This window comes from Heloderma suspectum, chromosome 5 (assembly GCF_057233095.1).
Source record: "Heloderma suspectum isolate Gila_16-S chromosome 5, 16-S_ref, whole genome shotgun sequence".
Lineage (NCBI taxonomy): Eukaryota > Metazoa > Chordata > Lepidosauria > Squamata > Helodermatidae > Heloderma > Heloderma suspectum.
Genome location: NC_139462.1, coordinates 129,427,491 through 129,454,233, shown reverse-complemented (window position 1 = coordinate 129,454,233; position 26,743 = coordinate 129,427,491). Strand labels below are relative to the sequence as shown.

General features: G+C 42.7%; 1 protein-coding gene across 3 annotated transcripts in view; it reads left to right on the top strand.

Annotated features, from left to right (window-relative positions):
• The window catches only part of POLR1A (RNA polymerase I subunit A), a 56,490-nt gene extending 29,747 nt beyond the window's left edge, over nucleotides 1-26,743 (top strand). For 2 of the 3 annotated variants that reach the window (XM_084857423.1, XM_084857424.1), the window contains 15 exons: nucleotides 937-1,089; nucleotides 1,312-1,394; nucleotides 1,683-1,848; nucleotides 2,626-2,850; nucleotides 3,057-3,271; nucleotides 5,779-5,946; nucleotides 7,201-7,336; nucleotides 13,866-14,023; nucleotides 16,794-16,929; nucleotides 17,595-17,699; nucleotides 19,021-19,278; nucleotides 20,383-20,583; nucleotides 21,537-21,654; nucleotides 22,263-22,427; nucleotides 26,477-26,743. In XM_084857423.1, the coding sequence (XP_084713549.1) occupies nucleotides 937-1,089; nucleotides 1,312-1,394; nucleotides 1,683-1,848; nucleotides 2,626-2,850; nucleotides 3,057-3,271; nucleotides 5,779-5,946; nucleotides 7,201-7,336; nucleotides 13,866-14,023; nucleotides 16,794-16,929; nucleotides 17,595-17,699; nucleotides 19,021-19,278; nucleotides 20,383-20,583; nucleotides 21,537-21,654; nucleotides 22,263-22,427; nucleotides 26,477-26,577 (2,388 nt within the window). In that variant the 3' untranslated portion in view covers nucleotides 26,578-26,743. Of the gene's footprint in view, nucleotides 1-936; nucleotides 1,090-1,311; nucleotides 1,395-1,682; nucleotides 1,849-2,625; nucleotides 2,851-3,056; nucleotides 3,272-5,778; nucleotides 5,947-7,200; nucleotides 7,337-13,865; nucleotides 14,024-16,793; nucleotides 16,930-17,594; nucleotides 17,700-19,020; nucleotides 19,345-20,382; nucleotides 20,584-21,536; nucleotides 21,655-22,262; nucleotides 22,428-26,476 lie in introns of all 3 variants that reach the window. The other variant, XR_014792221.1, reaches the window with a different exon arrangement.

Sequence of the window (26,743 nt, the reverse complement as noted above, 5' to 3'; positions counted from 1 at the left end):
CTACGTATGTTCATTTAGTTGGTTGCAAGAAATTTTAATTTAGAGGCCTACCTCTATACTATAAAGCAGAATTTGGGGCTAGTCACATAAAATGACAGCCCACCCTGGGTTATTTAACCCATGTTGAGACTGCGGGGTACATGTGGCCACCATTTTGAATATGCAAACCCCATTCGGGGTGTTATGTCATGTCGTGCGAACCCAGTGAGCATGGGTAATGACCCATGGTCTGTTTTAGGATTATGGAAGTGTTGTTTAACCTTCGCATAACTCATGTTCTCCAGGTTTGCATGACAATCCCTGAACAGGGGTTGGATATGCAACGTGGTGCCCACAGGCACCCCACAGTTCATTGTGGGTTAAATAAACCCAGTCATCTGGACCCGATCTATGTATGCTTAACTGTGAGAACTGCTTTGTAAATTTCTGAGATGTATGGCTTACTGGAGTGTGTATGACCAAGTTTGCTGTAAGATATTAATCCTGTTTTCAATATCTCTGCATCATTCAGGGCAGACTTCCAAAATGGAAGAGCTGTGTATAGTCTATTGATAACAGTGATTCCTGTTGTTAAAAACACATTGCTACAAATCATTCAGTTCTGAACATTCTTATTTTAGTACATCAGTGAAGACCCTATCTAAATGTTTTTATTTCCTCTTATTAGTATTTAAAGAAAAAAATGCCAGAGAAATGACAGAAAGCCATTATTTTGGATTATTCCTGTAGAATAAAAACTGGATATTTATGGGACAAAACTGGTGAATATGGAGGAAGTAAATGTAACAACATAAAGTCACCATTTCTGAATAGCCATTGTTTTATTTGGAGAGCTAAGTCACTGAGTTAACAAAGAAATTAGGCTAATTATAACAATGGTGTTTGTCTTTGCATTGGCATTTGTGTCTTATTGTCTCTCTCTTGGCTTCTTAAAAGATTTCCTGCTTGCTGGGCCAGATTGAGTTAGAAGGTCGACGGCCTCCGTTGATGCCATCTGGTAAATCACTGCCGTGTTTCCAGCCTTACGACTTTTCCCCCAAGTCAGGGGGATTTGTGGCAAGTAGATTTCTCACCGGCATCAAACCTGCAGTAAGTTATTTCACCTTGATTCCTCTTCTCTGAGCTTTACCTCTACTATTTGACTTTTGTATCTTTAAAGCAAGTGTGATATTCACAGCCAGTAAAATTTAGTTCATTTTTCTCTTGAATAAGGCTTTTTAGAAGGCCAGTTTAAGCTGAGCCTTAATGTGCTGCTGCCTGCTTATGTGGGGCAAGTTTCTTTTTCTCACAGATGTTATAATTGTGCTTTAGGAGTTCTTCTTCCATTGTATGGCTGGTAGAGAAGGTCTAGTGGATACAGCTGTCAAAACCAGCCGATCTGGATACCTTCAAAGGTAAGAGTGTCTTTATTGCAACCATTCTGACTTTTATACCAGCCATTATTACTGCATACCGCTAAATAGCTGTTGGGAAAGAGCAAATCAGTCAGGTGCTGTTAAATGTGGTCTCTTCAGCACAGGAATAATTGTTCACAAGCAGGTATATTGGCCTGCTATACCCATTTTGTAATCTACTGCATTTCTTAAGGTTTGGGGGCATCCTTGTAGGGTTCCTTAATGTTGATTTGGAAAAAATAGTGTTGGGTAGAAATCCTTCCCTCTCATGTGCTAATCTTTGCACAGGTGTATCATAAAACATTTGGAGGGGCTGATAGTTCATTATGACCTGACAGTACGAGACAGTGATGGCAGCGTGGTTCAGTTTCTCTATGGAGAAGATGGGCTGGATATCCCCAAGACACCATTCTTGCAACCCAAGCAGTTTCCTTTCATAGCAGATAACCACAAGGTAAGGTTTTGTTCCCGTTAACTCGGTGGAGTTTTCTTTTGAGCAAACACTGGATTATACAAGTAGCTGTCTCCATTCTTCCTACTTGTCACTATCTAGTCTCTGAATAGTAGGGGTGATCTCCTCTCCATCCACTAAGAGTCAAGTTCTTTAGAAGAGCGATTTGACCAAAGCTGGACTAAGAGACACCTTCCACTTTCTTCTTGATCAGTCTTTTATTATGCCCATGTAGCATAATGCTATCATCCATGAGGAAAAGGAAAGGAAAGGTTCCTCCTGTGCAAGCACCGGGTCATTACTGACTCCTAGAGGGACGCCGCTTGCGCTGGCGTTTTCATGGCAGACTGTAGCGGGGTGCTTTGCCATTGCCTTCCCCATCATCCATGAAGGATGCATCAAAAAGATATTTAAAATCCCCGATCTGACAATTGCTCTTGGTGCAGCTGATTCAGCTAATCTAAGGAAGGAAGGCCCTGCGCTAGCAGTAATGCTGAAGCCTCTACTGTGCTGGATTCCCTAGTCCTACACAGCGTAAAGCCAATCTTTATGTCCATCTGATCTCCTGCTAAGGAGACGGATGGTGATTTATTGATCTTGGGTACCATTAAGTTCTTGCAGTCCCCAGGAAAGGGATATATATTTTCCAAAGCATATCTCCAACCAGTTCTCTTGTCAGGTCTGGCTAAGCTGATCTCAGAATCACACGGAACCTATACTGATGGGGATCATCTCATGTTTTGCTGGAAAGGAAATTTTGATTTTGTATTTTCCTTATAGGTGATAGAGAAATCTAAGCATTTAAATGAAGTTCTGCCAAAAATGGACTCTCAGCAAGCAAATGGGCAGTTCAGATCTATCAAGAGATGGCAAGTCAAGCACCAGCAGCCTTTGATGAGAAGGGAAGGAGGCTTTTTGCTATTTTCCCAGAAAAAGCTGGCTGGTATAAGAGCACAGATCCCTGCAGGACAACTTGTAAATGGTCGAGATCCTGGAACTTTACAGGTTATTCCAAAAGCAATTTGCTAACAATGATTCATGAATACTAAATAGATTATACTTTTTTGTAATTATAAGGGAAATAGTTTGCCTCTATCCCACACTTGTAATATAGAATAAGAAGGTTCTTATAAACTCATGCATAAGAAATCTGCATATAATACTAGAAAATATACTTATGCTGGACTTTTGAATTCTGCTGTCAATTTCAGTTGTTAAAGATGTGGTATGAATTGAATGAGAAGGGTCGGAGCAAGTATCAAAAGAAGGCAGCCAAATGTCCCAGTCCTTGCCTTGCCATCTGGCGGCCAGACATCTACTTTGCATCAGTATCAGAAACATTTGAAAATGAAGTAGAGAATTTCCTTGAAGAGTGGGACACTCGGAATGACCTCAGCTACAGCAAAGCTGAACTTACTTCTCAGAGGTAGTCATTTTATTCTCAGTCTAACATAAGCACTGCTACTTCTTGGCTGGGGTCCAGAACACCACACCTCTCTGTTTTGACCTGTATTCAGTAACATCTTGAGTCTGTTTATTGCCAAGAGAAAAATACCCACATCACTATTGCAGCAGAAACCCTCATTGACATGAACAGGTTGTCAGCATATGATTATCCTTTTGCTTCCTAAAGTAGCTTCTCAGTCAGCAGTTGAAACTCGTTTATAGTCTCTGAATAGTGGGCACAGATTTCAGGATTATCAGTGCTGCTATTCACAATAACTAAGTTAATACTTTTTGCTGCTTTTATCTAGAGTACTTTTATGCTCTCTGGCTTTTATCTTCAAAGAAGTTGTTGTTGTTGTTCAGTCATTAAGTCGTGTTCGACTCTTCGTGACCCCATGGACCATAGCACGCCAGGCCTTCCTGTCCTCCGCTCTCTCCCGGAGCGTGCTCAAGTTCATATTCATTGCATCGGTGATGCTATCTAGCCATCTCATCCTCTGCCGTCCCCCTCTCCTTTTGCCTTCAATCTTTCCCAGCATCAGGGTCTTTTCCAGGGAGTTTTCTCTTCGCGTTAGGTGGCCAAAATATTTGAGCTTCAGCTTCAGTATCTGTCCTTCCAATGAGCAGTCAGGGTTGATTTCCTTTAGGATTGACTGATTTGACCTCCTTGCAGTCCAGGGGACTCGTAAGAGTCTTCTCCAGCACCACAGTTCCAAAGCATCAATTCTTCAGCCTTCCTTATAGTCCAGCTCTCACAGCCATACTGGGAAAACCATAGCTTTTGATTTTCCGACCTTTGTCGGCAAGGTGATGTCTCTGCTTCTGACTATGCTGTCTAGGTTTGCCATAGCTTTCCTCCCAAGGAGCAAGCGTCTTTTAATGTCATGGCTACAGTCACCGTCTGCGGTGATCTTGCAGCCCAAGAAAATAAAATCTGTCACTGCTTCCATTTCTTCCCCTTCTATATGCCAGGAATTCCATGGGGTTTTCTTGGCAAGAATACTGGAGTGGGTTGCCATTTCCTTTTCCAGTGGACCACATTTTGTCAGAACTCTCCGCCGTGACCTGTCCGTCTTGGGTGGCCCAGCATGGCATAGCTTATGGCTTCACTGAGTTATGCAAGCCCCTTCGCCACAACAAGGCAGTGATCCATGAAGGGGCTTCAAAGAAGTACTGCTGTAATTTTTGGAGGAGGCTTTAATGCTGCTCTAGTAGTGTAACACCTGCACAGAGATTTTATCTTCCTAAACCGTGCATTATGTCCTGCTCTGGATCGAGTCTTGGCTGTTTGCAAGCAAGTACAGGGAGCGATGCAATCAAGTTGGCAAGCAAATGGTCAGGCACACGGATTTCAGTCCAACAAGGTTTAAGCTAAGGCAGGAGGGTCAGAACACAGTCAGGCAACAACGATCAGGCAGCAGCAGCAGGAGTAGTCAAGATAACAAGCAAGAGGTCAAACACTGTAGATCAGTCAGGTATGTTGCATAGTCCAGAAGCAGGGGCGTTGAGCAGTCCAAAAGGTCAGGAAACAGAGCATCAGTCACAGGGCACAATTCAGGAGGCAAGGCACACGGCAGAGGCTGGATGGACCGAGTTGTTCCTGCATTGGCTGGTTTCCTGTGAAGGCTTTTAAGGCCAAAGCCACCCAGACCCACCCAGAGCTCAACTGTAGCAATCAGAGATCCCTTGCCAGAGCCTACTCCTGAGGAGTCCCTTTCTCCTGAGAAGACCTCTTCTGCAGGCGAGCACTCCTTCGCACAGGAGCCCCGCTAGCCTGTCGCTTGAGGCGACGACGCTCCCGGGGATCAGGGGGTGGCTCAGCCTCTGCCTCAGAGGCAGAGTCCCTCTCTCCTGACAAGGATGGCCCTGCAGCCACTTCCCCCGAGGGTCCAAGCTCCTGTGGGTCTGGTGGCAGTCCCTGGTCTGGGGCACCCTGGGCTTCTAGGGCCTCTAACTCCTCCTCTGAGGAGGAGTCCTCCAGTCAGGGCAGGACACATTGTATGTGCATATGGGAGTGTGTATGTGGTTTTGAGAGAAAGATGGGGAGGGATGGAGAGGATATGTCTCACCAAAGTCAGTTGGAGTTCCTCCCAGGTCCATGTACGCAGGATTGCAGCGGAAGGAAGGGGGCAAGGTGAAGGCAGGAATTGGCATTTGAGTGATGCTGCAAAAAAAAGTCTTGGCCCTAGCACAGGGTGGAGCAGGGGATCATTTGGGCTCTGCTTTGGGCAACATAATCAGGGTGCCCAGATTATGAATAGCCCTCCTATGGGGCAGTGAAGACTATGCTGTTCCAGTGGGCTTTGTAGAATGGTTACTTAAACGATTATTTTAGTGTGCTGGCATTTATCATTTTGATACTGTTCTTACTGTGTATTATTGTGTGTGTATCCCATTTATAGTAAGCTACTTTAAATATATTTTATACAGAAATGGAGGATATAAATCAGTAATCTAAACTATTCAATCCTTACTCGGTGTCTTCAGATTAAAGGACTTGCTGCATTTAAAGTGGCAACAATCACTGTGTGACCCAGGAGAAGCCGTGGGTCTCCTTGCTGCTCAGAGTATTGGGGAGCCCTCCACACAGATGACTCTGAACACCTTTCACTTTGCTGGAAGAGGTGAAATGAATGTCACACTTGGTATCCCAAGGTATGATGATATGTCTATTTATAGTATTCTTATCCTGCTCCTCAACCAAAAATGGCTCCTGGAGCAGCTTACAATCAGTGAGCAAAGAAGAGAGTCCCTGCCTTCAGGCTTACAATCTAAAAAAAAAAAAGACATGACACAAGGAAAACGGGATGGGGAGGGAAGAGGAAAAAATTAAGTAGACTGTCAGCAGGGTTGCTGGAATGGCCCTGCTCACCCTTTCATCTCCTGAGGAAGGGGCAGTCCACCTGGAGCAGGCCCTGATGTTTCCTTTGCCTGCTCCTGTCTCCCTCGCTTAACACCCTGCTCCAGAATGAGCATATCCTAACTGTTCCTCTCCCCAAGCTATGCAACACTGGATGTGAGGAGAAAAGAGCAAGGAGTGTGCCTGATGAGGCTGAACTCTGTGTAAACTCTCCTTTTTCACAGCTAAACCACAATAGATCAATGTTTTCATGGAACTATCCATCATGACCTCATTATCTTTCCTGGTTAGTCATTGGGTAACCTATGAAAGTGTATCATCATCAGTAAACAACATTTAGTAATAGAAAAAATTTATAATTCTGGTGTGTATATACATGAATATAATACAGGAAATGTATACATTACTAGTGACATGATTACCTGCTAAATGGCGGAGACACCAGATATCTACCCATGTTTTTTATCCAGACTTATTACTCTCCCCTTAAATACCCTGCAAGGTTTTACTCTGGATATAGAAGGTTATACGGGAAAAGCATACAGAAATACTACTTGTAGTACTTTGGATTTAAGGTTATGCTGTGTGCTGCTCTGGGTACACTTAGTAGAAGACCAGGATATAAATTATTATTTATATTCTTGCCACTTCATTTTTTCATAGTTTTGCTTTAACTGCATAGTTCTTTTGTTCACTGCTCAGCCACCCTGATAGGAAGTTCCTGCCTTCTGGGAAGAGGCTTTTTAGCCCTGCCTTTCTGGTCCCAGAGGCAGGATCTAACCCAGTCTTTCCCAAACTGGGGCCCTCCAGAGGTGTTGGATTACAACTCCCATCATTATCCTCAGCCAGCAGGGCCATTGGTCATGCATGTTAGGTGGGGATTATGGGAATGGTAGGCCCCCACATCTGGAGGCCACCCCTTTGGGGAAGGCTGATCTAAGACAGATCTTTTGAATGTCCTACCTAGGACGAGAAGAGAAGTTCACGAGGTAAGAACTTTGAATGTTTAGCATCATTGTGGGTAAATGTGCAACAGTTCTTTCCTAAAGGTTGCGTGAGATCCTGATGGTAGCCAGTGCCAATATTAAAACCCCAATGATGAGTGTTCCTGTACTTAATACCAAGAAAGCTCACAAGAGGGTGAAGAGGCTCAAGAAGCAGCTTACCAGAGTGTGCTTAGGCGAGGTGAGTCCTGTTTCTTTGGAATTCTTTACATAGACTGATTGATCATGGTCATACCCATTATCATGAATTGAGATCCAAAAAGCAAAGGCATTTGTATGTCTATTCATAGAAGATAGTGGGATGGCTATCTTGGGGTGGGATGTTACTTGCGATGTTACTTGCTCTGAAAAGATTGCAATGTGACGTTTCTCAAGATGTGTCAGGCAGGATTCCTCTAGGGACGCATAGAGGAGCAGGCTTGTCCATAATCTCTCCCTTACAGGGTGTTAGGCATCTTAATTGGTCTGGGAAGAAATGTGCCCATATTCACCTCTGATAAGGAAGTGAGATTCTATCTCACTTCCTTATCAGAGGTGAATATGGGCACCTTTGTAGGTTATTATCCTAGTCTTGTTTTAGCAATTTGGCGAGAGGAGGAGGAGGAGATTGGTCATTCATGAGCCCCCAGGTTGACATTTGTGACAGGCTGTGGCTGCTAAGGGCAAATGAAGTGCTACTAAGTGTGGGCATTCATGGATCTCTTCATGGCTTGAGAAATGCTGAAAGCTGCTTTAATAAAATAATGATTAGCACTATATCTTTTTATACTGGACTAAGGCTTGTGTGTAATCTGCGAAGTAGTGTGAGGTGGACATGGTACTAGCTTATTCTATTGACTTGAATACTAAAGGTTTTTTTTACTGACTCCTCCATCAGCCTAATCCCACAAGAGTCTTGCCCTACAATTACTTTTTCTTCTTTAGTGTATTCCTGAAGCTACTTAAGAGTGTGTTTTTCAAGAAATGGGGGGATCTATAGGTCTTGGATCTGGAGTTGATCTGTACAAGCAGAGTTCCCTAACAAAAACGTTGTCAATCCTACCCCTATCCTAGCCTCCTATTTAGCCTAGAACTGGATCTTTGTAGCACTTTTCAGGGCTCACAGAAGGGGGGAGGCTTTAGGAAGAAGTGGGGGAAAAGAAAAGGGCTTTTTTTTTCTTTCCAATCCTCCTGAAACCCTATCCTTTATTTATTTATTTATTATTTCATTTCATTGCCACCCAATAGCCAAAGCTCTCTGGGCAGTTCACAAAAATTAAAACCAAAAAGCACACAGTAAAACAATATAAAATATAGAAACATTAAAACCACAATATAACAATACAACCAGAATAAAACCAGAGTAAAACCTAGAAGCAATGCAGAGATTTAAAATACAGATTTAAAACAGCAAAGCTAAAAGTCTAGAATGCCAAAATGCCTGGGAAAATAAAAAGGTCTTCACCTTGTGCCAGAAGGAATACAATGTAGGTGTCAGGAAAACCTCACTAGGGAGCTCATTCCACAGCCGGGGTGCCCCAGCAGAAAAGGCCCTCCTAGTAGCCACCTGCCTCACTTCCTTTGGCAGGGGCTCATGGAGGAGGGCCACTGAGGATGATCTTAAGGTTTGAACAGGCACATATGGGAGGAGGCGATCCTTCATACAGTCAGGGCCAGAAATATTGGAACAAGGATAACTTTTGGCAGTTGGCCTCTGTACACCACCACATTGAAGCTGAAAGGAAACACACCCAGATGGGAGCAGAGTCAGGACTTTCAGCTGTAATTCAAGGGGTTGGACAAAAGTGGGGCACTAACCATTCAGGAAGGACAGCCAGTGGCATACGCACACACCCATCGTTGGTGGCTCATAAGTAATGGAACGAATGGCTGACAAGCAGCTGCATGGCCAGGTATGGCTTGTTTCCTGGGTACCCCATGACCAATCAAGCAGATGAAAGGCCTGGAGGTAGTTCTGAGTGTTACATTTGCATTTGGTAGCTGTTCACTGGAACTCCCAACATGAAGTCCAAGGAGGTGTCCATGAGAGTGAAGGAGGCCATCATGAGGCTGAGGAAACAACATAAACCAATCAGAGAGATAGCAAAAACAGTGGGAGTGGCCAATACAACAGTTTGGAACATCCTGAAAAAGAAGGACTTAACTGGCAAGCTCAGCAACAGCAAAAGGCCTGGCAGACCACGGAAGACAACTAAAGTGGATGACTGCAGAATTCTGCTCATGGTGAAGAGGAACACTTTCACAACATCTTGAGGAGGTAGGCATGTCATTGTCAACATCTACAGTCAAGAGATGGCTTTATGAATGTAAATACAGAGGCGTCACAACAAGGTGCAAACCACTGGTAACACTCAAGAACAGACAGGCCAGATTAGCCTTCGCCAGCAAACACCTAAAAAAGCCTGCCCAGTTCTGGAATAAGATTCTTTGGACTGATGAAACCAAGATTAACTTATACCAGAATGATGGGAAGAGAAAAGTATGGAGAAGGAAAGGAACAGCTCATGATCCAAAGCATACCACATCATCTGTCAAACATGGTGGAGGCAGTGTTATGGCATGGGTATGTATGGCTGCCAATGGAACCGGGTCACAGGTGTTTATTGATGGCCTGACTGCTGATAAAAGCAGCAGGATGAATTCTGAAGTGTGTTGGGCTATACTTTCTGCTCAGATTCACCCGAATGCTCCCAAACTGATAGGATGCCGCTTCATATTGCAGATAGATAATGACCCAAAACATACAGCAAAAGCTATCCAAGAGTTTCTGAAGGCAAAGAAGTGGGATGTTCTTCAATGGCCAAGTCAGTCACCTGATCTCCACCCAGTAGAGCATGCTTTTCACTTCCTGAAGACAAGACTGAAGGCAGAAAGACCCACAAACAAGCAGCAGCTGAAGGCAGCTGCAGTAAAGGCCTGGCAAAGCATCTCGAGGGAGGAAACTCAGCATTTGGTCATGCCCATGCGTTCCAGACTTCAGGCAGTCATGGACCGCAAAGGATTTTCATCCAGGTATTAAAGGCGATCCTTAAGTTTGAAATGATGATGGTTTGTTCCATTACTTATGAGCCACCAACAATGGGGGTGCGTGTATGCCACTGGCTGTCCTTCCTGAATGGTTAGTGCCTCACTTTTGTCCAACCCCTTGAATTACAGCTGAAAGTCCTGACTTTGCTCCCATCTGGGTGTGTTTCCTTTCAACTTCAATGTGGTGGTGTGCAGAGGCCAACTGCCAAAACAGTTATCCTTGTTCCAATATTTCTGGCCCTGACTGTATAACCTGGCCCCAAAACATTAAGGGCTTTGAATGTTAATACCAGCACTTTGAATCAGGCCTAGAAATGGACTGGCAGCCAGTGCAGCTGGAAAAGTACCGGCGTAATATGAGCTCGCAGGCCAGTCCCTGTTAACAATCTTGCTGCCCTATTTTGGACCAGCTGAAGTTTCCAGACCGTTTTCAAAGGCAGCACCACGTAGAACACATTGCAGTAATCCAGGCGAGAAATTATCAGAGCATGGATAACTGTAGCTAGGCTATCTCTGTCCAGATAAGGGCGTAGTTGGTATACCAGCCTAAGCTGATAAAAAGTGCTCCGTGCCACTGAGTTCACCTGTGCCTCAAGTGACACTTCTGGGTCCAAGAGCACCCCCAAACTACGAACCTGATCTCTTAGGGGGAGTACAACCCCCTCCAGAACAGGTTGAACATCACCTAGCCGGTCACACGAACCACCCACTAACAGTACCTCCGTCTTGTCTGGATTGAGTTTCAGTTTATTGGCCCTCATCCAGTCCATTGCCCTGCCCAGACACTGATTCAGAACAGCCACTGCCTCACCTGGGTTTGATGAAAAAGAGAGGTAGAGCTGGGTGTCATCCGCATATTGATGGCACCTCAGCCCACACCTCCGGATAACCTCCCTCAGCGGTTTCGTGTAGATGTTAAGCAGCATGGGGGATAAAATAGAGCCCTGTGGATGGCACAGAGTAATCAAAAAAGGACACAGTTGCAAAAACCTATTAGAAATAAGCAACAAGCACACAACTGTAGATAGGTCAAGTAATAATAATACAATGTTATAACAATATGAGCACACAACGTAGTGGGTGTTAGTGGTCTATTTAAAATAAATTGTTGTTGGAACAATATTATACATATGAAAACAATATGAATACAATTGTACATATATTGGAAGATGACAGAAGCATCTGTATCACAGGTGTATACATATAAATATTATAATTGGTTCAAGGATCTCAAAGTCCATCCAAAAAGTCTTACAGGAATCCGGTGTAATCCTGTTTTGCATATGAGTTGCTTCTTCAGATAAATAATAACTGTAAAGATATTAAGATATTCAGATCTATAGTCATATATATATGCACACATATGCACACACATACACACACAGTATTTGTTACAGTTATATTCACACTAGTTGTCAGTTATTATCCTAATACATAGATGTACAAAAACATTATTTCAAAAAAACACAAATGTTCTTTTTAGGGATTGTTGCCATAATCTTATCAAAAATGATTTACATGAAAGCAAGGCTATACTTTATAAACAAGGAAATTGTTTCAACTCACCATCCTTAGACTCAACAAAAAACGCTGTGGCAGTATTGTAATCTGAATAGTTTTTCGAAAGAAGCCGCTTCAACTGCTGGTGTTTTATCTCATAGAGCTTCCCAGAGCTAAGAAAGAACGCCACATAAAGCATGTAGTATCGGTACATTACTGAAAAAAATTCTTTGAAATGAGACACAAATTCTTTGAAATGAGACACCAAACAAACCTCAAACCACAGGCTGATAATTTCTCCTGCTCTAAAGTAGATGAGTTGGCAGCTGTGAGCACACCAATTCGTAGCAGGTTTTAAATACCCAGTGTTGAAAAGAAGGGCTAAGTCATCCACGATACTGTTAAAGGTATAGTGTTGGCTTCATATGCCATCAGAAAAGTATCCCCAATACAGATGCCTTTATATATTACACAAAAGATGCCAGATCCAGAGAAGCATTCAAACCTTTAGGGATCACAGACTGTAATTTGAAAATACACTCCGCCTCCTTACATAGCATTAAGTTATTATAATCTGTCCAATTGTGTTTGTGAGAATAAATTCTATCTATAACTAGGAACGTAAAGTCCTCATGCGTATGAGCCCATTCTGCAAAATGTTGCACCAAGGGAGCATCCAAAATGTGGTTTCATAATTTGGACCAATGTTCAATAATCCTAGTTCGAATGGTACGAGAGGTTTTTCCAGAGGTTTTTCCACAGTTTACATACAATAAACCCACATGGGGAAATAATAACATAAATAACTCGCTTGGTCGCACAGTTGGAAAAATGATGTAATTCAAAACGTTGATGATCCATGGGATGTTCAGAGACTTTGATTGGTAAGGAACGATCACACACAGAGCCGCTCCCGCATTTGTAATGCCCACAAGGTGATGCTAGATGTTGTACAGATGGATCAATATCCGAGTGTCTAAGGTTTTTTGTCCATCTAAATCCTATATGTGGAACATTGCCACATCCAGGTATATGGCTTACAATATGCCAATATTTCTATATTGCTTTTTTGATAGAGAAGGACAAATTGGAATACTCCAGAGAGATTGTAATCTTATTATTAGATCCCCTATCAGGTGAATTTAATAACATAAGTCTAGAGACTACGTCTGCTCGTGTTTCAGCATCCCTTATTATATTCCTTGAGTAACCCCTATCCACCCATTGTTGCCTAAATAGTATTTTTTGATTCACTTACTCATGATATTGTGAGGAGTTCCTCTTAAGACGTAAATATTGCCCATATGGTAAATTCCTACGCAGATGCACAGGATGGAAAGATTTAAAATGCAAAAGAGAATTCCTGTCAGTCGGTTTTCTGAATCCTCTAATGTATAGATGATTTTGTCTGCAGTATACCTCCGTATCTAAAAATGAAACACTCAGTGCATCAGAATGAGAAGAAAATTTTATAGTGGGCTGTATGGTATTGATCCAGGTCAAAAATTGATGTAAAATGTCTTGTTTCGAAAATATTAGAAAGATATCGATATAACGTTTGAAAAAATGAAAATACTTATAAAATGAATTGAAATTAACGTTACATATTACAGTGTCTTCTAAGGATGCCATGAATAAACTGAGAGACTGAGAGGTCCAGGAAAATCAACAGGGTCATACTCCTCCTGTCCCTCTCCTGGCAGAGGTCATCCCACAGGGTGGCCAAGGCAGTTTCCATTCCAAAACCAGGCCTGAAGCCTGATTGAAATGGATCTAGATAATCTGTTTCATTCAAGAGTGCCTGGAGCTGTCTTGCAACCACCTGCTCGAGCACCTTGTCCAGGAAGGGGATGTTGGCCACTGGCCTATAATGTATGTGCTAAAAAGCACTAAAACACCCAGATTTGGGATTGGCTGCCAACCCTGAACTTGAGCACTTAGCTAGTGTGGTGGGGGTGTCCCTTTTCCTTTCTCCTTTCCTGAAATCTCCTCAAATGGCATGTGAGAGGAGAGTTCTTCTTTTCTTTTTTACTAATGGCACATATCTCCCCTCAAGCATTGCTGTAGGGCGGGGGAGGTTTTTGGAGAGTGTAAAAGGGAAAAGCTGTATTTATGATTTATAAGGATACAGATAGCATCCTTTATATGAAATTGGAATTCAGATATCCTTCTTACTGTTTCAGGTGTTACAAAAGGTTGACATTGCAGAGTCTCTGTGTTTGGAAGGGTTGCTAAGCAAGCATCGCGTCTACACCATTAAATTTAGTTTTTTGCCGTATGAATGCTATCGGGAAGAGAAATGTGTGAAGCCAAGGGACATCCTGCATTATATGGAATCAAGGTCAGTTCCTCTTCTGCCCATTCCTTCCCTAGAACTTATTTTCAGCCTGCAGAGTTAGGAAATAACCTTGGTTTTATCATATCTTTATGCATTTCAGATGGGCCTTTGATCATGAAAACCTAAAACTATGGGTTTTAAATGCCAAAACTGCAGTTTCCTTTTGCCAGTTGTTTAAACAGGTTTGGGAGTTTACCAGTTAATGAGAAGGACATTGCTTTCCTCTTTTTAAATGTTTTAAATACGTTTCCATATACAAAGACAAAGAAAAAAAATACATCAAAATGTAATGTTATTGAGAGAGGGTAGTACATTTAACTCCCCCCACCCTAACTTTACAGACAGAATTATAGATGGAATCCATTGGCTGCTTGGAGGTTTCCTTTATGGTTCTTTATACTAACACATTATATTTAGACTGGGTTCAGATGATCGCGTTGGTACAAGAAGCCATCATGGCTTCTCCCCCCGCCCCCATGCATGCCACATGCGTGACCACCATGTGCATAATTGCCCCATGATGCAGCGCGAGTTGGTGTATCATCCAAACCTGGCAAGCAGCGCAGTGGGGGTGGCTTTGCACACACTCTACAACCCACAACTTGCAGTAAGGGTTGTAGGGTGGGTACGAAGCTGCCATGCTGTGTACCAGGTTTGGATGACACATCAACTGTGCTGCATCATGGGGAATTATTCAAATAGCAGCCACAGGAGTGGCGGAGAGAAGCCACGATGGCTTCTTTTACCAAAGTGATCTTCCAAACACCCTCTTAGTCTCTTTTCCATAATCTGAGGAACAAATAATGTTGCATATGCTTCTGATTTGTATATAAAATATAATCATGCCGTATTTTATATAAAAAGTCAGATCTTTTGACTTAGCCTTTAGCTAAAGCAAGTTGTTATGTCAATGTTTTTGCCATGGCTTTTGGCCACAGCTTGTTTGAAACTCAACATTAAAAAAACTAAAATCATGGCATCTGGCCCCATCACTTCATGGCATATACAAGGGGAAGACATGGAAGCAGTGGCAGATTTTATTTTCTTGGGCTCCAAGATCACCGCAGACGGTGACTGTAGCCATGACATTAAAAGACGCTTGCTCCTTGGGAGGAAAGCTATGGCAAACCTAGACAGCATAGTCAGAAGCAGAGACATCACCTTGCCGACAAAGCTCCGTATAATCAAAGCTATGGTTTTCCCAGTAGCAATGTATGGCTGTGAGAGCTGGACTATAAGGAAGGCTGAGCGCCGAAGAATTGATGCTTTCGAACTGTGGTGCTGGAGAAGACTCTTACGAGTCCCCTGGACTGCAAGGAGGTCAAACCAGTCAATCCTAAAGGAAATCAACCCTGACTGCTCATTGGAAGGACAGATACTGAAGCTGAAGCTCAAATATTTTGGCCACCTAATGCGAAGAGAAAACTCCCTGGAAAAGACCCTGATTCTGGGAAAGATTGAAGGCAAAAGGAGAGGGGGATGGCAGAGGATGAGATGGCTAGATAGCATCACCGATGCAATGAATATGAACTTGAGCACACTCTGGGAGAGAGCGGAGGACAGGAAGGCCTGGCGTGCTATGGTCCATGGGGTCACGAAGAGTCGGACACAACTGAACAACAACAACCATATACCAAGATTTCAATGTTACAAATTCTGCAGTTTTCCAACTTTTAGATACTGCCCCGCAGGCAGTCATCAGCATAGATGTTACTTTTGCATTTTGTTCTTCCCATAATAGAGCCATTGCTGGTGTAACATATATCATTTGATGTATAATGCTTGCCATTCCTCAGAATATCAGGTTCCAAATCAACAACAGAACATGACTACCAGGAAATTGTTTTCCTCCATTTTGAGTTTAAATTTGCCTACAGACTCTCACCTTAACTAGATTTTCATATTTCACCAGGCACTGGCCATACCTTGTATAAGATCGTCTCGCCAGCCCTGTGGTCAGATACTGGATTCTGTGCTAGTATAATCATTCTAAAGACATGTGGAATGTGCCTACCTGAACCTAGGAAATTGTAGTGTTCTGAAAGTTGTCTAGTCTGAGGCTTGAGCTAGATGTGATGTTAATCATGGGCTTCATGATTAAAAAGTCCCCCTCTTCTCTTCCTCCCCCCGTTAACATTTAGTAAAGAAAAGGTGTGATGTGACATAATCACATTATGCATTTCCTGCCTCTGTTCCACAGTATTAGCCACTGCTATGAGGGTGATGTAGATAATATGATAATATCACACTTCTTTTATTAAATGTTACAGGAAGAGAAGGGGGAGCTGACTACAGCATTTCTGGGTTCTGGTGACAACCCTGTGATCTATGTCACTGGTTTGCTCTGAGAGAATAAATTGTGATCTGTTCTGTCATCTTGGTTTAATCCTTCAAGGGTATAATCTAAAATACAAGACTATAACATTTTAAGATGAGAAGAATAATCTTGAAGTGATACAGTCCTGTATTTTAGATTGGACTCATTGGTCTTGTAGGCCCCTTCCAACCCTATAATTCTATGAATGCATATGATCTCAACATTATTAAAGGATGCTCTCCTGTTTGAGAGAAAGAAAACCAAGGGTTTCAGAACTGGAAGAAGAGCCACATAATTTTGTTATGAAAGCAACTTGAAAAGAAATTCCCTTTGTGTTTGTCCTCTGAACTGACTGGATCCAGGAAGAGAACTTGCCACGCATAGATTGTAGAGTTGCATAGTCTAGAAACCAGACACTGAGATTTGCATTGTGTTTCCCTTCCACATTCCACCTAGATTCTTTAAAATCTTGCTGGAAACAGTTAAAAAGAAGAGTTCAAAGTTAGCATCTTACAACACTGTCAGCACTCGAAGAGCAATTCAGAGGGATTTAGAAGGTGATGGGGAAGGTGGTGCCTCTCAAGAAAACCAGGTAAAGGTCTAGTCTGCTTAGCTGAACCAGTATTGTGAATCCTTGCTAGATAGCCTAGGCTGGATAAAAATATATTTATATATATTTGAATATTTTAAGAGGTATTGTTCACATAGTACATTATGTGAGGGTTTTTTGCAGCAATAAACCGCTATATTAAGTATCCAGGAACCATTTGTGTGCATACATTCTACAAGAATAATTTCTCTTTATCTTGAATCAGAATCATTTTTCATGAGCTTTTTCTTGAAAGTGTTTCATGCTGTTCTTAGAACCCATACAATGTTGTGCCAAATATGAATCCAAGGTCAAAACTCTAATTTAATAAGATACTGGCTTTTCATAATGGATGTGAATGACTAGTTCAGTTGTTGATAACTAGAACTGTTTGTCTGACTATGTGGTTGAGGGATGTTAGCATAAGTTGCACCCTTCAGGTTCTTCTAGCTGGCTAGCTTCCATAAGGGACTCCACAAAGCAATATTTATTGGTAGGAAGCATCTTCATTGCTTTCTGTATAAAATTGTATTAAATGCCACTAGACTACTAAAATGTACTGTCTAAGCCACAGATGGGGTACTTCTTTCAGACCTCCCAACAATGGGGACCAAAATATCATGTGCAAACAGTAGATATTGGACCCTTTCCTATTTCTTTTGGTATAGGGTGACAACGAAGCTGAGGAAGAAGGGAGAGTTCCTGATGGTGAAACAGGTGAAGGGGATGCTGATGCTTCAGATGCAAAAAGAAAAGCAAAGGAGGAAGAGGAGGTAATGACACCCTGTTAGGTCCCAGTAGGTCCCGCTTGTTTTAGTAAGATCGCATTAGAGAAAAAAACCCTGTCCGTCACAGGAACTTTGGTAAGGAATTAATGTATATCCAGTTTTGAGTTCGGAAAATATACATTTAAAAAATATTTTGGATAAATGGTAAATCCTGGCTGGCTCAGTTGAAAGAGAAATCAGAATTTATACTCATGTTGCAAGAGAAATTGGATGTTATTTTCATGAACTAATTCTAGTACTTGAAGTAACAAACCTTGTTAGCTAGAATTACTTTGAAGGTGTAGTTTCTAGGAAATTAACTGTATTTGAAAGTCTTTTCTCTCCATATTCTATCTAGGGTTGAAGCCTCATATCTGAAATTATCTGTCTCCTATCTTAGACTGGTATAATCCTTATACAGAATATAGCTTGGCCTGGAGCAGGGATTTAAATAAGCCACCCAAGGATTTATGATGGACTTGGATATGGAAGGCTTCTCCATAAGTACATAATTGAGGAATCAGTCATATAAAATTCTGGCCTGTTGGTGTCTTACACCTGACAGGATGTGCCCTATTGTGGGAAATGGAACTGGTCAGTGGTGTGGGATGGAGTTATCCTATGTGGTAGAGATGCCCTAAAGCAGGGGTCTCCAACCTTTTTGAGCCCACAAGCACATTTAGCATTTTGAAAAAGTGCCTTGGGCACCACCACAAATTGGCAAATTTAGATTAAAATAATATGCCATCTGTAAAGACTTAACGTTATATCTTTTAATGGCAGTGAAACTAGTGATTACCAGCTGTTGGAAAATAGAGGTTCTCACCTAGAGAAATCAGTGGGCTGACAGTCTGGCATATTTTGGTGATTGGAAAAGCCAGTCCACCTGGGTAGTATAGGCCAAGCTAATTCGCTGATTTTTTATTTGGTCACTTTTCCTGGACTATAATGATGTTCCCAAAATGATCTGTCACTGCCCAACTATCACTTTGGTATGGTTCTTTTGGGGGTGGGGCATTGTTTAAATATATCTTTGTGATTTGATCTCAAATTGAGAGTAGGTGATGGTAGAGCAGTCTTATTCTTTTACTGTGTAAATTTTAAAGAAAACCCCTCTTTTTCATTTTTTTAATGCTTGGTGACATTGCCCTGATGTTCTCCTATTTTTGTTTTATTACTATATCTTGGGGGAGAGGAATTAAACCAACAAAATCATCCAGTAAAAAGTAGCAATAAAATGTTGGGTGGATGTGTAAGCACAAACATTTCCTCTGTGCTCCTACATGAGTTACACTCGAATCAGATGTAAATTGTATTCCTCCCACAGGTCGATTATGAGAGTGATGATGATAAAGAGGTGGATGATGATGACATCGCAGATGAGGAAGAGGCTGCATTGCATGAAAGGAACCCAGAGGCAATTGAAACTCAGGATGAGCCTCATGCTCCTTCCTCCAGCCAACAGGCTCAGAATAAGGGAAGAGGCTCGGATGAATTGACACAACACAGAGTTAAAGCTGTACAGGAGAGTCATGATGCTATAGGGAGCTATGCATATGACATCGACAGCGAACTGTGGTGTGAGGTACGGGTATGGAAAATGGAGCGCATGGAAAGTCCAGCATGATGCTTATTCCTCTCCTGACTTTGCGTAAGGCAAAATACTGAAAAGACTATGTGACTTCCTTTCATATACCTGGTACAAAAACACTGGGACGCAGCCATAAGTAGACTTGGCATCAAGGCAGGTTTAACTGGATTTAGTTGTTAGCTTGGGAAACTTGTCTTTGCACTAATGTCAGGCTGTTTGTACCAAAAGCCAAAGCAGCATTACATTGATTTGGATTGCATCAGCTCATAGTGCACAATAATGATCCATAGAGCATGTTGAGTGGTCCTAGCATGAGTCTTTTTGTTCAGCACTTGCTAAAGTCAAGTGGCCTTGATATGAGGCAAAGTAAAGTGTTCACCTCAGGAAACAAGTTTTGGACACCTTTAAGGACAGTGCAGTAAGAGTCCTCCTGCTCTGACGTGTGGCGTGCAATGCACTTGGAAGTTCTGTGCAAGCCTATTAAAGTAAACCAGTACAACATGCACATGAAGGGGTTTGTTCAAGAAAACTTCCTGCTGGATTAGTGCAAGGGATAGCAACTATTTGGATCTTCTGTCTCGGGCATCAAAACGTCTTGGGCAAGTCCTGGCTGAGGTCCTACCAGTGTCCTATACTGTGTCTGAAGCTACAGCCTTTCAGCTGTACATGATTTGTGTGATAGTGTCCCCACAGCTGCCTGTGATAGCAACAGAAGGGGCTGGTTTGCTTGTAATGCTAAGCTACCATGAGTTAATTGACCACCGGGGCTTCATGGTGTGCACCAGTCGCCATCTTGAATATGCAAGCCGTGGTGTGTGAACCTGGGCAGCATGGGTTACGTGAGGGTTAAACAACGCTCACATAACCTACACTGCTCAGGTTCACAGAACAAGACATGGTGGAGCTTGCATATTCAAAATGGTGGCCTGAAGGCCTGTGAGCCCCCTAAAAGTTGCTCACTGTCGCCCTTAGATTATTTTTAAGTCACTGTGTATTAAGCAGGGGATGTGTCTTTGTGGTGTGTGTTTGTTTGATTTTCATCAATTGATTGACAGTTCCGTTTTAATCAGTACAGTATTCCCCTGTGTTCCTATCTAGATTTCCTTGAAACTTCCCCTAACAAAGGAATATTTTGACCTTGCCTCGCTTATAACAACTCTGGCAAACAACACTGTTATCCAAGAGACAAAGGGAATCACACGGTGTCTTTTAAATGAAACCAGCAGTAAGAATGGAGAGGTGATGCTCACTTTACAGACTGAAGGGATAAACCTCCCGGAGCTCTTCCGATATGCTGATGTACGTAATGAGTAGGTGTTCTGTATGTCCCATAGTCTGACAGAAGAGAAAAAAGCAGGGAAATCTGTCACTTACAAGAATGGTTGCTATTTTTAAAGCTCACCTTGCAGCATTTTCTGGGTATATTAGAAGCTTATCCAGAACCTTGGTTACACTGAAATGAAATCAGTGGTAATTTTAAGTCCACAACTTTTTCTTTTGAGGGGAGCATTGTAATTTTGCTATAGCTAAAACAAAACTGCTTGTATGTTTTTGACCTATGACCTCAAAGCTGTAAGCAGATTCAAATACATGAGGTAACAGAGAAGCCTTTCGTCTCTAGATAGGGGATCTTAGAAATGGAGGTTTTTCCCCATTTTCTGAACTTTGCAGAACCTACTGTCAGAGGGTAGCACCAAACAGCAGGAGCAGAAATTCAGTATAGCAGAGATAGTGGCTCACAGTAGAGGGGTGGGGGATGGTGCTGTTCATGGGTAGTTAATCTAATACATGTTAAAATATATTTGCTATATTTTCTTCAACTCGGTGTGAAAATCATTTTTCAGGTGCTCCTGCTGTGCATAATTGAAATATTTTAAAGAAAAGGGTGGAATTGGAGCAAACCAGTTATAAAGATCCCTGAGAATGGAATATGAAAGTAATAATTCCAGGAGTGGTGTAGTCATGGTCATGTAGCAACCCACACTTCTCCCCCTACGCTGCCCTGAGTAGTTGAATCAGGGGCGCTGTTAGCTGTATGTGTGTGACTTTAAAGGGCTTGGTTTGGAGCCCTCAATTACAGGGAAACACTTTGTCTATTTATCTGCTGCACTTTTCTGCTTGCAGACAAACTAATTAAAAGATGCTAATGTTCTAATCCATAATTCTGTAGCAATTCACAAGAGTTGTTCATTAGGAGTGGGTGTTGTGGCATGTTGTGATCTGCTGCGCCTGTCATCTTTTCTCTTCTTTAGATTTTTGATGTGAACAGGCTTTATTGCAATGACATTCATGCAATGGCCAGTACCTATGGCATTGAGGCTGCTTTGAGAGTCCTTGAAAAAGAGATTAAAGATGTGTTTGCTGCATATGGTAAGACTGGTTTAGATTGAGTTTGTTGAATCTAATTAAAGATGTAAAAGATGGCCTGCCAAAGCAAGCTTGAAAACAATCATTGCTGTTGTACCTAACTTCCTATTATACATAGGATGCTCTTGTAGGGAAAACAGATGGTGAGGCCACAATCTCCTGTCCATGCAGATATGCCTCTCAACACTGCAGTGTCATAATGAATTGCAGCCAAACCAGAAAAGAACCTTTGCTAATAAAGATTTTTTAATTTAAGGTTTTTGCCCCCCCCCTTTATTCATTTCTGATTTAGCAACAGCCTGCAGTTTATTCCCCCAAATGCTTAGAATGTTATACATGCCACATGCTCCAAGTAGTACTTAGCAATGTAGTCTTCATTCACTTCTGTTACAGGGATTTGGTGCTCATAATGTTGCCACTTAATCAGACCAGAAACACATTAACTGTCTGGTCTTTACAGTCTGTGTCATAGTGACAGCAAAGGTTTCAGCATTTATCAGAATTGCTTAACAGAAGATATTGGTGAACAGGCTCCATTTAAGTCCCCCTTACATCTTCCCATAACCTTCTTTTAGGAGGCAGTGCTCTTGACATTCCTTCTTTGTTGACAGGGATTGTGGTAGATCCCCGCCATCTCTCTCTGGTGTCGGACTACATGTGTTTTGAAGGCGTTTACAAACCACTGAATCGATATGGGATGCAGTCCAGTTCTTCTCCCTTGCAGCAAATGACATTTGAAACAAGCTTCAAGTTTTTGAAGGAAGCAACCATGCTGGGTAAATAACTCTCAGGGTCACCTTAAAATTACTGCATTTTGAATCTCTACTTCCGTTGCTATACTAGTGATATATTGGAACATGCAGCATACCTAGCAGGCTAAGCCTTTAACTGCAGAAGTTCCAGATAGATTGGGGGGCGGGGGGGCTAAACTTTTCAGTCCCCGTATTTCAGGGTTTGTTTGTTTTGGAGGGAGAGCTTTGGTCTTGGGTGAGAATGAATGAGTTCTAATACTAAAAGCATGATTGTACTCCAGTTCCAGGACAGCCACAATTACATAGGGGTTGGCAGTTCGTGGCCCTCCATGTGTTCTGGCCTACAGCTTCCATCAGCCCTAGCCAGCATAACCAGTGCTAGGGATGATGAGAGTTGTAGGCCAAAATACCTGGAGGAACACAAGCTGCCCACCCCAACATAGATAGACTGTGATTTTTATAACCAAATAGTGGCTACGCTACATCCGCCTGGATCTTAGGAGCTTCAGCCTGCCCTTGTGCAGATGGATGAAAAAGGGAGCATCTACCTGAAACATTGGCAACTCAAGTGAGGCAGACTCCCAGGGAGGGATAACAGGCTGTACATCAGCCAGACGTTCTTCAAAACGAGAGAACATGGCAGAGGATAATTTTGACCCTAAACAGGGCAAGTGCAGCAGCTCCACCAGCAGAGGGACCTGGGGCTTCACACGACAGCAGGGCAATGCACAGGTCCGCTCTCAGCAGGGGTGAATGCTGGGGGCACTGCTTTCCATTATCCTGCCAGACACCCCCTCCCTCCACCAATCATAGAGGAGGTATTTGCTGCCTGCTGAATTTTATGCATGGATACAAAAGGTGGTGGTGCAGGATCTTGGCATCCAGCCCTCCACCCTCTGCAGGGGACTGACCCAGCAACAAGAGGCACACACTCCCTTCATGATCTCCGTCTCTAGTCCCAGCAGGGAGTGCAGTAGCAAAAGTCTCCAAAGCCATATTCAGTGATTGGATTTGGGACTGTCTTGTGTTCACTTTTTTAGGCCAAAGAGCAACCACTTCCAGCAGGTATCGGCACCTGTTCAGTGAGGAGGGCTGCTATGTCTGTGGTCTTTGATACTAGCACATTGGTAGAGGATAATTACATGGGTCTCAATATCTACGTTCATTCTCCATTTCAGGATGGGATACTTTTGTCTCTGCCACTGCAGCTTTGGGCAAAGGGTTCTTCTAATAGGTCCTATGATTATAGGCAGCATCAGGCCTACCTGAGATGAGAGACAATGCTTTTCAGCATTCCTATATAGCATGTTGTCTTTCTCCAAAGGGGAACAAAGGCTTCGATTTAGTGAGCATTCCTTTTCTTTGGAGATAGGACATCCTGCCCCACCTGTATTTGTTGGGCCATGCTTTTGTGCAGCAGTGAAGGGTCAGCCTCCATCTAGAATTTCAATGTGATCTAAGTTGAGTCCAGAGGAGGATCCTTTTTGTCCTTCTGTGTTTTCTATCCAGTTCACTCATACGTCATATGTTTGTTTTAAAGGTAAAAGTATGTTTTAACAGCATCCAAATACATAGAAAAAATGGTTTCGGTTTTATTTGGCCATACCTTAATCTCTCTAACACATACACTCAGCTTCATAAATAACGAACACAAATACATGTCTAGAAGAAAGGAAAAAAACTGCATATGTACATTTTCTTCTGAGCATTCTCTTCTAGTAAAGTATTTATCCAGATCTTTCAAAAATGTAGGCATAGCTTTTAAGTCTTCTAGCATTAGATTTCAGAAGGGTAGATAATTTATTTGTGACTAAACATTTCTACGTCATCCCTCTTTTGCAGGTAATTGACAGCTCTTCCTTTTTTATGTAACAATATTTTAGCTACGCCAATAAATTATTAATTCCCATAGTTCATTTATGTGAAGTGGACAACACACTCTGGGGCTGTTCACATGGCAGCCCCCTGTAGGTTATTTAACCCACAGTGAGGCTGCAATGGATGCAGGGTGCATGTGGCCACCGTTTAGAATATGCAACCCCCAGTCGGGAGTTGTCGTGTCATGTGAACCCAGCGAGCGTGGATTAGGCGAGAGTTAAACAAACTGGGTTTAACTCGCTGGGTTCGCATAACACGACAACCCCCCGAGTGGGGCTTGCATATGGCACTTGTGGGCGCCGCAGCTCATAGTGACTTAAGTAACCCACAGCGAGACGTGGCATGTCGTTCAAACCCAGTCATTGATATGCATGCAAAAATAACGAAGGCAAGCCTTCCCTGCTGTCAAAAGTCTCTCCACAGACAGTGTTGTTGACCTGGAGAAAAGTCCGGAGAAGGCACAGATGATGTACAAGATTAGTCACCCCCCTTAAAAAAAATAAATTAGTTGTCCTTATGAACAAATGCATGTATTCTTTATCTTTTCTTCCTGGTACAACTATTCAATGGTCACTTTTGGTACCTGCCCCATCTGTTCTAAGGGAATCTGGCTGCCTTTGTCATGACTGCCAGGGGGTGGTGATGGGAAGCAATCTTTTTTTTTATTGCTTGGTTCATTTTCAGAGATGGTAAAGAAAAAATATATATTCAAAATCAATTATTCATTGGGTGATTACAAAAGCAGACCATTTGTGTTGAAGACTTGCAGTCTAAATTGTTGTTGTTTATTACATTTCTATACCGCCCCATAACCGAAGATCTCCAGGTAGTTTACAAAAGCTAAAACCTTTTGCTTTGTTGTGTTTTTATTCTACAAAGTGCCTGGGGGCCCTTCTGGGGGACAAAACACAGGGAGGCATTTCCTAAAATAAAATAAATCACATACCGAGTTTGACCCTCAGCCCTGTGCAGTCTGACTGTGTCTCCTCTGCCTGGCAGCGGGCCCCACTCCAGAGGCCCAGGGCTTTTATTTCCCAGCCCCGGCCAGAGAGGATGCTGGGGATTGAACCGGTTCTGGTTCAACCGGTTCTCCTGCTCTCCCTGCCCCTTGCCCTGTGCAAAAGCAATTCCAGGCCCGCAACTCCACAGGTGGGGCTCCCTCCTGGTCCGCATGCCGAGGCGATGGCAGTTTGTGATTTAGCATGAATTGAAGGAAGGAGGTTGCCACCGTGTAACGCTCCAACCAAAAGTGTCAAAGCCAAGCTCTTAGGAAACGTTTAGGCTGGTGATGTGCTTGTTACGTGGAATCCTCTAAATCAAAGGAATTCATGGAATGTCTGCACTGTGAGATGATCAGAGTGAAATGACCAAATCTAGTCAAACCACAGTAACAAGGTATCAAAAGTGTTGCTTTAGGAAGACACCTTTAAAAGAAGTCCCCTTCATTAATAATTGGTTATTTTTCTAATAGAAACAAGAGCCTAGTGAAATACATTGCAGCAGATGACCTGAATGGTTGTACTCCACTGTACACTTCTGTATCTTCTGCCATCTTTGACATCTAGAAATTAAAATTAATACATCTTTTAAGTTGTTAATTTTCAGCCTGGCATGCTTCCATTCAGGGCGCAATCCTATGGCTGCTAGAGAGTGGCTAGATGGCCATAGGATGTTTTGTTTTCTGGGAACCAAGATCGGATCCAGCGCATCGAGGTTTCTCCTGCCACCTCGTAGGTGGTGCAGTTTGTCCCCGGCTCCGTACTTGTAACAGCAGCATGGAGTGGGGGGAAAGGGGGTATTTCTAGGGGAGAGGGAAGCGGAAGCGCTGTTACGACACCTCCTATGTGCCATCTGGCCTCCCTGCTCCAAGGCGCCCCTGCTAGAGAGCCAAAGTTGGCTGTCTAGCTGCAAATGCAGGGTGGCCAGAGGGTGGAGGAGAGGATCCCCTGCGCACTCCACCCACCCTGCATTGGATAGTTGGTCATCTCCAAGTCTGGAGGTGGCCAACTATCCCCATAGGATTGTGTCCTAAGTTAATTTGATGAAACGTGGATCAGTCGAGAGTCTTCTCGGTTCATTTCCAACAGCAAGTGGCAGTGCTGGTTCAAAACACACTCCCTATGCAGAACAAAAACAGATTATCTTTCTTAAATCAGATTTACATATGAATAGTCTCCTGATTTATTTTGTTCTAGGTTCCCGTGATGAACTGCAATCTCCTTCTGCTTGCCTGGTGGTAGGAAAAGTTGTCAAGGGGGGAACTGGCTTGTTTGATCTCAAGCAACCTCTTAAATAAACCTTGAAGTTGACTTTTTGCAAGTGATGGATATGCTGCTGTGGTGTGGAGGTTCTTTGCACATTTGTGCTGAATGTAAATACGACTAGTTGACCTTTTTGATTTGATAATTACCTGTGCCTTTGGATCTTCAGGGATTATATTTAATAATAAATGTCTTGTGCTA